The 11,349-nt window shown below is 45.4% G+C and overlaps 1 protein-coding gene across 1 annotated transcript in view; it reads right to left on the bottom strand.

Annotated features, from left to right (window-relative positions):
- The window catches only part of grin1b (glutamate receptor, ionotropic, N-methyl D-aspartate 1b), a gene marked incomplete at both ends in the record, with an annotated part of 48,807 nt that overhangs the window by 3,594 nt on the left and 33,864 nt on the right, over positions 1 to 11,349 (bottom strand). The window contains 8 exons of the mRNA XM_079270705.1: positions 3,456 to 3,601; positions 3,684 to 3,793; positions 4,151 to 4,312; positions 4,401 to 4,558; positions 4,936 to 5,084; positions 5,171 to 5,283; positions 5,366 to 5,484; positions 6,892 to 7,056. Of these exons, the coding sequence (XP_079126831.1) occupies positions 3,456 to 3,601; positions 3,684 to 3,793; positions 4,151 to 4,312; positions 4,401 to 4,558; positions 4,936 to 5,084; positions 5,171 to 5,283; positions 5,366 to 5,484; positions 6,892 to 7,056 (1,122 nt within the window). The remainder of the gene's footprint in view (positions 1 to 3,455; positions 3,602 to 3,683; positions 3,794 to 4,150; positions 4,313 to 4,400; positions 4,559 to 4,935; positions 5,085 to 5,170; positions 5,284 to 5,365; positions 5,485 to 6,891; positions 7,057 to 11,349) is intronic.

The raw sequence follows: 11,349 nt of genomic DNA, 5'->3' as shown, positions 1-11,349 counted from the left end.
AAAGTTACAATTTTGGACTTGAACTTTGAAGGAAAAGGTTTTTCGGGTTAAATATAACGTTGATTCAGTTCTGGAATTGTTTTGAATAAAATATTTATTTAAATTTTTCACTTTCATATGTATTTAAGGTCTTTTTTTTACAGTTTCAAATCACATTTTGTCAGTTTCAGACTTATGGCCTAGACCAGGGGTCGGCACCATGCGGCTCCCAACTAGCGCACCGGATCCGGACCCAGGAACTGAAAGCCGAAAGATAATTCAGAATTATACATATTGGCACGTGTTCGGCGGTGCAGGAAACACACCGACCAATGCGTTGCAAATCACATCATGCGATGCAGCTCAGCCAATCAAACGTGAGTATTCTGACAAGTTTCATACACGGGGCTGAGACGAGGAAACAAACACACAGCATGTGCTGAAGTGTCACATGCTGTATCACACAGTACTACTACATTGTACTTGTATCTCACGCTACTACGTTGTACTTGTATCTCATGCTACTACGTTGTACTTGTATCTCATGCTACTACGTTGTACTTGTATCTAGTACTGCTACGTTGTACTTGTATCTAGTACTGCTACATTGTACTTGTATCTCATAGTACTGCTACGTTGTACTTGTATCTCATGTTACTATGTTGTACTTGTATCTCATGCTACTACGTTGTACTTGTATCTAGTACTGCTACGTTGTACTTGTATCTCATAGTACTGTTATGTTGTACTTGTATCTCATGTTACTATGTTGTACTTGTATCTCATGCTACTACGTTGTACTTGTATCTCATGCTACTACGTTGTACTTGTATCTAGTACTGCTACGTTGTACTTGTATCTCATAGTACTGCTACGTTGTACTTGTATCTCATGCTACTACGTTGTACTTGTATCTCATGCTACTACGTTGTACTTGTATCTCATGCTACTACGTTGTACTTGTATCTCATGCTACTACATTGTACTTGTATCTCATGCTACTATGTTGTACTTGTATCTCATGCTACTACATTGTACTTGTATCTAGTACTGCTATGTTGTACTTGTATCTCATAGTACTGCTACGTTGTACTTGTATCTCATGCTACTACGTTGTACTTGTATCTCATGCTGCTACGTTGTACTTGTATCTCATGTTACTACGTTGTACTTGTATCTAGTACTGCTACGTTGTACTTGTATCTCATAGTACTGCTACGTTGTACTTGTATCTCATGCTACTACGTTGTACTTGTATCTCATATACTACATTGTACTTGTATCTCATAGTACTGCTACGTTGTACTTGTATCTCATGCTACTACGTTGTACTTGTATCTCATATACTACATTGTACTTGTATCTCATACTACTACATTGTACTTGTATCTCATAGTACTACTATGTTGTACTGGGTGTGTTCTCTGGTCTTCTCACTGATCTCAGACCAGACAACAACAGAAGCACATTCAAGTTTAATGAGAAACACAGAAATTCATTTGTGAGTTTCTTCTTCTTCAGTCAGCATATCTGAGATCAGCTGTCTCATGAATATTCATGAGGCTCATATGTGATGTTTATTCATACGTATTCACTGGAGATCTGAACACATCTGGAGCCTCTGCATGTTTTACGTCTGTAGGTTACAATGTAATTGTTTTTTTTGTTAGATTTATGACACGAGGACCCAATTCATCCCAAAATATTCTTTTTTTTAATAAAATATAAATAAACGTAAGCAGTAAACACGTGTTTTAAATTAAAATCCTCTGACTCGTTTCTCTGCTGCTGAATGTCTGATGTCTTCAGATTGCAGTGGGCTGATTGTTTTTACCATAAACTAAAAAATAAAGATGTCTTGTTAGTATTTGCAGCCCGTCACCAGTCGACCCGTGTGGAAACTAACCGTCCTGTAACTCTACAAGCTCTCGGTTTCCCATCATGCTTCAGTGAAACACTCTGACGGATCGTTGTGGCGGCTCTGAACCACAACGTGAGTAAAAACATGGCCGCTGTGTCTCTGAGAGGTTTCCGTCTGTGGAGACTTCAGAGGAGACTGTATTCATCTTCTGGAGCAACAACTGAACTTCTGACTCACCCAGAAGCTGATGAGTATTTCATTCTTGCTTAAACTAAGTTGTCTTTACAGCTGTACTCAGCCGGCCTCAGTGGTGATTGGACTGAGCTTCTGCCTGTCTGAGGAGGTGTGATTTAGTCTCAGCTGCTCAATAGCTTTGCTAATTGCCAGGAGAGGAGCCAGCACATCTCAAGGATATAAGAAGTCCAGTTTCAGTTTTTACTTCAGACTGTATTCATCTTCTGGAGGTTGGAAGCGTCAGCAAACGAAGGCGAGGGCGAACAAAGACAACAGGGCGACTTTTTCAAGCCCGACTTTGTCAAGCTCAGACTTCTCGAGCGTGTACTTAGATGTGTTTGCATCCGATTTCGGTCCTTCTGCTCGGTGGTCACGTAGACGTTGGGTCACTCCCAGGTGCCGTGACCCCGCTGACCTCATCTCTCCTCCTCTCTTGGCTCATGGTGAGCGAGTGGTGGCGGGGGGGCTCTGGAATTGCCAGTCGGCAGTTCTGAAAGCTGAGTTGATCTCGCGCTACGCTTCCTTGCTCTCGCTCAGCGTTCCTGCTCGAACTGAGACCTGGATCCCACCAGTAAACACCATCACACCCACAGCTCTGTCACAAGTGGACTCTGTCTCTCACACTGCAGAGCTGTGAGGCGGGTGGTGGTGCTGGCCTGCTACTCTCCCCAAAATGGAAACACTCTCTTGTCTCGGTTCCTCAGTTCTCCTCGTCCTCTTTCGAATTTCATGCGGTGATTTCTTGGAAGATCTCGACACATTAGTCTCGCACTTCCATGACGATGGCTCCGCACTCATCCTGCTCGGAGACTTCAACATCCAGACTGATGAGTTAGAACCTCTTCTTTCCTCCCTCTCCTCCTTTGTCCTTTTCCACTCCTCTTCTCCTCCGACCCACAAGGCAACCGGCTGGATCTCATCTTCACTAGACTCTGTTCTACTGCTAACCTCTCCGTCACTCCCCTCCAGCTCTCTGACCACTATGTCATGTCCTACTCCCTCTCCTCTCCCCCCGTACTCCCTCCACTGTTGCTATCTCCAATAGAATAAGTAATTCTTTTTGTTGCTGATTTTAGTTGTGTCGAATTGTGTTTGGAGTGTGTAAAAATGGCTTACATGATCTTGTAGCCCAGACTTTATTCTTTAACTGGGTATATATATATATATATATATATATATATATATATATATATATATATATATGTGTGTTTAACATTCATCGTATTCGTTCCTGAAAAGTGCATTGTACGACACGCTGTACGCTAAACTTTCTCTGTAAAATCGAGAGGCCCCCACCTGGAGTGCTTTCGGGCTAGATAGGTTAGAGTAGAGTACAGTACAGTAGAGTTAGAGTAGAGTCCAGTAGAATAGAGTCTGGTACCTGTAGGTTCTTCCTCCACACGTTCACAGCAGCGAAGGCCAGTTGCATCTGTTTCCTTCGAGCGTCTTTGTGTCGTTTGTAAGCGATCTCGATGAAGATGAGGAAGATCCCGGCGACGATGCCCCCGGCAACCAGCATGAACACACCTGAGGAGGACAGACAGGTCCTTACCATCCGTACATAACCACATGTTCCAGTCTCACACCTGTCTGAAGGTCCGGTTCCTACCTGCCATGTTCTCGAAGGTGAGGGTAGCGGGGGCGTTGCTCCTGGAGTCACACTCCTGGTATCGAACCCACGTCTTGTCGAGATCCTCCATGAAGCCATTCTCATGAGAGCTGAGGAGAGACAACCAAACGGGATGAGACTTTGGCAACATGTCTGTCTTAAAAAGTGGGGTATCAGTAGGGTACCACAAGGGTTATAGAGTGGACACCGTGGGGTATCAGTAGGGTACCACAAGGGTTATAGAGTGGACACTGTGGGGTATCAGTAGGGTACCACAAGGGTTATAGAGTGGACACCGTGGGGCATCAGTAGGGTACCACAAGGGTTATAGAGTGGACACCGTGGGGTATCAGTAGGGTACCACAAGGGTTATAGAGTGGACACCGTGGGGCATCAGTTGGGTATCACAAAGGTATCAGAGGGGGAAGGATGGGGCATCAGTTGGGTCTTCATGAGGGTATTTTTACCTGAGAATAGCGAGAGAAACATTCTGTTTCCACGGACTGTCTTTCCTCATTCCAATCCCAAATCCGGAGCGAAAAAAAAGCTCTCCTGTCGTCACCAGATCGCACTTCTGCGATGCCTCGAACTCTAACACAGCGCTGTCCCAGATGAAGGCATGAAGCTTACTGCAGGAATAAGAGGGGGGGGGGGGGGCATTAAGGACCACAGCTGTGGACAGTAACGTACATTTCTGAGAGACAATAAACAGCCTACTTGTCTCTGACGGCCTGGATGGCCTCAGCGGCGCTCTCGTAGTTGTGCTTCTCCATGTGCCGGTACATGGTGCTCAGCTCCACCTGCCGTCTGAAGTAGATATCCACCGAGCTCTGCTTCACTGTGGCGTAGATGAACTTATCCGACGGGTTACGCAGCTAAACAACAGAGAAGAGTTAACTTTGATCAAACCAGCAGCAGAGTTCAGGAAGCAGGTCACCTGATGATCGACGTCCACGGTCAGACCTCTGGAGGGGACTTACTGACTGATTGCTCCTGGTGCATTCTGGGTCAGTAATATAGCAAATTAGACAATCAAAGAGATGAATGATATCTGAAGCAGCAGGAATGAGTGTTCTCATGATAAAACTGTATTTTAAAAGGTCTCTGTAAAGCTCTTTGCTTGATTATATGAAGTGCTCTATGAATAATATACGAATGTGGAAACAGTGGAGACATAAACGATGGAGCAGACGATGAGAGGTAGAGCCAACTAGAATAGTCAGAGTATTGATGGTTGTATAATAGATCTCACCCTGGGGTCATTGATGCCAGTGATGCGCTCCTCAGGCCGGTCCAACACAAGGAAGGCTGCCAGGTTGGCAGTGTAGGACGCTACGATTATCATAGCGAAACCTGCCCACACCATACCCAGAATCCTCGCTGAGAAACTCCTGGGAGCTCCTGTCAGACAGACAGACAGAGAGACAGGTGTTAATAGTGTAGCAGGAAGGACTACGGGACAGGAAGTGAGGTCACAGATCACCAACCTTCTCCGATCCCAGAGTTCAACAGAACTCCCCATGAGAACCACATGGCGGAGGACAGGGTGAGGGCGTCTTCTTCTTCTTCTTCACTGTTCACTTTAAACCTTCCAAACGGGCTGCAGACACATCACATATGTGTGTATTAATATTCATATATATATATATAAACATATCTATATATATTGTACTGAGACCTACCTGAACCGGTCTAATAGGTAAAGCATCACTGCCACCACGTGGACCGACAGACCGACTAACAGCCACAGTGTGCTCTGGAACGGCTGCATGAACGAGTCCAGAGTGCTGCGAGGGATTTCCTAAAGGAAACACCAGTGAAACCAGTGGAACCAGTGAAACCGGTAAAATCAGTGAAACCAGTGAAACCAGTGGAACCAGTGAAACCGGTAAAATCAGTGAAACCAGTGAAACCAGTTAAACCGATGAAACCAGTGGAACCAGTGAAACCGGTAAAATCAGTGAAACCAGTGGAACCAGTTAAACCGATGAAACCAGTGGAACCAGTGAAACCGGTAAAACCAGTAACACAGATGAAACCAGTGGAACCAGTGAAACCGGTAAAATCAGTGAAACCAGTGGAACCAGTTAAACCGATGAAACCAGTGGAACCAGTGAAACCGGTAAAACCAGTAACACCGATGAAACCAGTGGAACCAGTGAAACCGGTAAAATCAGTGAAACCAGTGGAACCAGTTAAACCGATGAAACCAGTGGAACCAGTGAAACCGGTAAAACCAGTAACACCGATGAAACCAGTGGAACCAGTGAAACCAGTGGAACCAGTGAAACCAGTGGAACCAGTGAAACCGGTAAAACCAGTAACACAGATGAAACCAGTGGAACCAGTGAAACCGATGAAACCAGTGGAACCAGTGAAACCAGTGGAACCAGTGAAACCGGTAAAACCAGTAACACAGATGAAACCAGTGGAACCAGTCCAGTCCCAGTCTGAGGACATCTGTACCGTATGTCCTGTTGGTTTACACTCCGTCCTCATAAATAAAGTTTGATTTGAGGTGATGAAGGAGATGTAAACATCACGTTGTGTATTAAAAAGTGAGGATCCTCTGATTAAATAAAACGTGTATATTTAATATATAGTACAGTATAATAGTATCATGAAGTACTCGTACTTGTACTGGAATCAAAGAGTTGTTTCTGTATCACAGCAGCAGGCCGATGGAAACTATCGACCGGCTGTGAACTGGGTCAGTCTGACCTCAAACATCCCAAAATATCCTTCAGAGTCCAGCAACATAGTGGTCTAGACCTGGAACCTGGTTCAGCTCAGAACCACAACTGGATTCTCAACTGACATTTTATTTAATAAAAACATGTTCCAGAAAGTGTGAAAAACAACAAAATACACTAAAACACTGGTCGCTACGCCAGAAGTAATATCCCACAATGCAATGCGGTAGTGACGACATCTCTGTAACCTCAATAACAAAGTTACTCACTTTCACTTTAAATAGCAGTCCTGTAGTTTATGAACCAGTTCAGACTTTATGACAGACAGACAGCGACTCATAGTATAATAATATAGTAAAACTTTATAACAAATAAAAGAAGAAGTAGCAGCAGATTAGACTCATTGTTGTCATAAAGTTCTGTTTGTTTAAAGTTACGTACTGTAGCTTTAAGAATCAGTGTTTTACGGTCTGACTCTTCTAACCAATGAGAGCAGAGATCAAGAGTCAGCTGACCTTCTTCACCAGGATGGTGAGGCCCTGGTACTTGAAGGGTTTGGAGAACTCGATGTACTGAGCGCGCTCGTTGTTGATGGTGAGAGGAGCAACGATCATGTCTGCCAGACCTCCCAACAGCTCCCCCATCATCCCGTTCCACTCCTTCTTATTACTGTTGTTCACCTGAGGAGGAGACAGTCTGTTAGGAGGAGGAGGAGATGAACGAGGTGTTCGAGATGGTGAACGAGGTGTTAGAGATGGTGAAGGAGGTGCTAGAGGAGGTGTTAGAGATGGTGAAGGAGGTGTTAGAGATGGTGAAGGAGGTGCTAGAGGAGGTGTTAGAGATGATGAAGGAGGTGTTAGAGATGGTGAAGGAGGTGCTAGAGGAGGTGTTAGAGATGGTGAAGGAGGTGTTAGAGATGGTGAAGGAGGTGTTAGAGATGATGAAGGAGGTGTTAGAGATGGTGAAGGAGGTGTTAGAGATGATGAAGGAGGTGTTAGAGATGGTGAACGAGGTGTTAGAGGAGGTGTTAGAGATGGTGAAGGAGGTGTTAGAGATGATGAAGGAGGTGTTAGAGATGGTGAACGAGGTGTTAGAGGAGGTGTTAGAGATGGTGAAGGAGGTGTTAGAGATGGTGAAGGAGGTGTTAGAGATGGTGAAGGAGGTGTTAGAGATGGTGAAGGAGGTGTTAGAGATGATGAAGGAGGTGTTAGAGATGGTGAAGGAGGTGCTAGAGGAGGTGTTAGAGATGGTGAAGGAGGTGTTAGAGATGGTGAAGGAGGTGTTAGAGATGATGAAGGAGGTGTTAGAGATGGTGAAGGAGGTGTTAGAGGAGGTGTTAGAGATGGTGAAGGAGGTGTTAGAGATGGTGAAGGAGGTGTTAGAGATGGTGAAGGAGGTGTTAGAGATGATGAAGGAGGTGCTAGAGGAGGTGTTAGAGATGGTGAAGGAGGTGTTAGAGATGGTGAAGGAGGTGTTAGAGATGATGAAGGAGGTGCTAGAGGAGGTGTTAGAGATGATGAAGGAGGTGTTAGAGATGATGAAGGAGGTGTTAGAGATGGTGAAGGAGGTGTTAGAGATGATGAAGGAGGTGTTAGAGATGGTGAAGGAGGTGTTAGAGATGGTGAAGGAGGTGTTAGAGATGATGAAGGAGGTGCTAGAGGAGGTGTTAGAGATGGTGAAGGAGGTGTTAGAGATGGTGAAGGAGGTGTTAGAGATGGTGAAGGAGGTGTTAGAGATGATGAAGGAGGTGTTAGAGATGATGAAGGAGGTGTTAGAGATGGTGAAGGAGGTGTTAGAGATGATGAAGGAGGTGTTAGAGATGATGAAGGAGGTGTTAGAGATGGTGAACGAGGTGTTAGAGGAGGTGTTAGAGATGGTGAAGGAGGTGTTAGAGATGGTGAAGGAGGTGTTAGAGATGGTGAAGGAGGTGTTAGAGATGATGAAGGAGGTGCTAGAGGAGGTGTTAGAGATGGTGAAGGAGGTGTTAGAGATGGTGAAGGAGGTGTTAGAGATGGTGAAGGAGGTGTTAGAGATGGTGAAGGAGGTGTTAGAGATGATGAAGGAGGTGTTAGAGATGGTGAAGGAGGTGTTAGAGATGATGAAGGAGGTGTTACAGATGATGAAGGAGGTGTTAGAGATGGTGAACGAGGTGTTAGAGATGGTGAAGGAGGTGTTAGAGATGGTGAAGGAGGTGTTAGAGATGGTGAAGGAGGTGTTAGAGATGGTGAAGGAGGTGTTAGAGATGATGAAGGAGGTGTTAGAGATGGTGAAGGAGGTGCTAGAGGAGGTGTTAGAGATGGTGAAGGAGGTGTTAGAGATGGTGAAGGAGGTGTTAGAGATGATGAAGGAGGTGTTAGAGATGGTGAAGGAGGTGTTAGAGATGATGAAGGAGGTGTTAGAGATGGTGAAGGAGGTGTTAGAGATGGTGAAGGAGGTGTTAGAGATGGTGAAGGAGGTGTTAGAGATGATGAAGGAGGTGTTAGAGATGGTGAAGGAGGTGTTAGAGATGGTGAAGGAGGTGTTAGAGATGGTGAAGGAGGTGTTAGAGATGGTGAAGGAGGTGTTAGAGATGATGAAGGAGGTGTTAGAGATGGTGAAGGAGGTGTTAGAGATGGTGAAGGAGGTGTTAGAGATGATGAAGGAGGTGTTAGAGATGGTGAAGGAGGTGTTAGAGATGGTGAAGGAGGTGTTAGAGATGGTGAAGGAGGTGTTAGAGATGGTGAAAGAGGTGTTAGAGATGGTGAAGGAGGTGTTAGAGATGATGAAGGAGGTGTTAGAGATGGTGAAGGAGGTGTTAGAGATGATGAAGGAGGTGTTAGAGATGGTGAAGGAGGTGTTAGAGATGATGAAGGAGGTGTTAGAGATGGTGAAGGAGGTGTTAGAGATGGTGAAGGAGGTGTTAGAGATGGTGAAGGAGGTGTTAGAGATGGTGAAGGAGGTGTTAGAGATGATGAAGGAGGTGTTAGAGATGATGAAGGAGGTGTTAGAGATGGTGAAGGAGGTGTTAGAGATGGTGAAGGAGGTGTTAGAGATGATGAAGGAGGTGTTAGAGATGGTGAAGGAGGTGTTAGAGATGGTGAAGGAGGTGTTAGAGATGGTGAAGGAGGTGTTAGAGATGATGAAGGAGGTGTTAGAGATGGTGAAGGAGGTGTTAGAGATGGTGAAGGAGGTGTTAGAGATGGTGAAAGAGGTGTTAGAGATGGTGAAGGAGGTGTTAGAGATGATGAAGGAGGTGTTAGAGATGGTGAAGGAGGTGTTAGAGATGATGAAGGAGGTGTTAGAGATGGTGAAGGAGGTGTTAGAGATGATGAAGGAGGTGTTAGAGATGGTGAAGGAGGTGTTAGAGATGGTGAAGGAGGTGTTAGAGATGGTGAACGAGGTGTTAGAGATGGTGAAGGAGGTGTTAGAGATGGTGAAGGAGGTGCTAGAGGAGGTGTTAGAGATGGTGAAGGAGGTGTTAGAGATGATGAAGGAGGTGTTAGAGATGGTGAAGGAGGTGTTAGAGATGGTGAAGGAGGTGTTAGAGATGGTGAAGGAGGTGTTAGAGATGGTGAAGAGGTGTTAGAGATGGTGAAGGAGGTGTTAGAGATGATGAAGGAGGTGTTAGAGATGGTGAAGGAGGTGTTAGAGATGGTGAAGGAGGTGTTAGAGATGGTGAAGGAGGTGTTAGAGATGGTGAAGGAGGTGTTAGAGATGGTGAAGGAGGTGTTAGAGATGGTGAAGGAGGTGTTAGAGATGATGAAGGAGGTGTTAGAGATGGTGAAGGAGGTGTTAGAGATGATGAAGGAGGTGTTAGAGATGGTGAAGGAGGTGTTAGAGATGGTGAAGGAGGTGTTAGAGATGGTGAAGGAGGTGTTAGAGATGGTGAAGGAGGTGTTAGAGATGGTGAAGGAGGTGTTAGAGATGGTGAAGGAGGTGTTAGAGATGGTGAAGGAGGTGTTAGAGATGATGAAGGAGGTGTTAGAGATGGTGAAGGAGGTGTTAGAGATGGTGAAGGAGGTGTTAGAGATGGTGAAGGAGGTGTTAGAGATGGTGAAGGAGGTGCTAGAGGAGGTGTTAGAGATGGTGAAGGAGGTGTTAGAGATGATGAAGGAGGTGTTAGAGATGGTGAAGGAGGTGTTAGAGATGGTGAAAGAGGTGTTAGAGATGGTTAAGGAGGTGCTAGAGGAGGTGTTAGAGATGGTGAAGGAGGTGTTAGAGATGGTGAAGGAGGTGTTAGAGATGGTGAAGGAGGTGTTAGAGATGGTGAAGGAGGTGTTAGAGATGGTGAAAGAGGTGTTAGAGATGGTTAAGGAGGTGCTAGAGGAGGTGCTAGAGATGGTGAAGGAGGTGTTAGAGATGGTTAAGGAGGTGCTAGAGGAGGTGTTAGAGATGGTGAAGGAGGTGTTAGAGATGGTGAAGGAGGTGTTAGAGATGGTGAAGGAGGTGCTAGAGATGATGAAGGAGGTGTTAGAGATGATGAAGGAGGTGTTAGAGATGGTGAAGGAGGTGTTAGAGATGGTGAAGGAGGTGTTAGAGATGGTGAAGGAGGTGTTAGAGATGGTGAAGGAGGTGCTAGAGATGGTGAAGGAGGTGTTAGAGATGATGAAGGAGGTGTTAGAGATGGTGAAGGAGGTGTTAGAGATGGTGAAGGAGGTGTTAGAGATGGTGAAGGAGGTGCTAGAGATGGTGAAGGAGGTGTTAGAGATGATGAAGGAGGTGTTAGAGATGGTGAAGGAGGTGTTAGAGATGGTGAAGGAGGTGTTAGAGATGGTGAAGGAGGTGCTAGAGATGGTGAACGAGGTGTTAGAGATGGTGAAGGAGGTGTTAGAGATGGTGAAAGAGGTGCTAGAGGAGGTGTTAGAGATGGTGAAGGAGGTGTTAGAGATGGTGAAGGAGGTGTTAGAGATGGTGAAGGAGGTGTTAGAGATGGTGAAGGAGGTGTTAGAGATGGTGAAGGAGGTGTTAGAGATGGTGAAGGAGGTGTTAGAGAT

The sequence above is a fragment of the Melanostigma gelatinosum genome (assembly GCF_949748355.1).
Source record: "Melanostigma gelatinosum genome assembly, chromosome: 6".
In the NCBI taxonomy this organism is placed as follows: Eukaryota; Metazoa; Chordata; class Actinopteri; order Perciformes; family Zoarcidae; genus Melanostigma; species Melanostigma gelatinosum.
The sequence above is the reverse complement of the archived record's forward strand: the minus strand, read 5'-3'. Positions and strand labels throughout refer to the sequence as shown.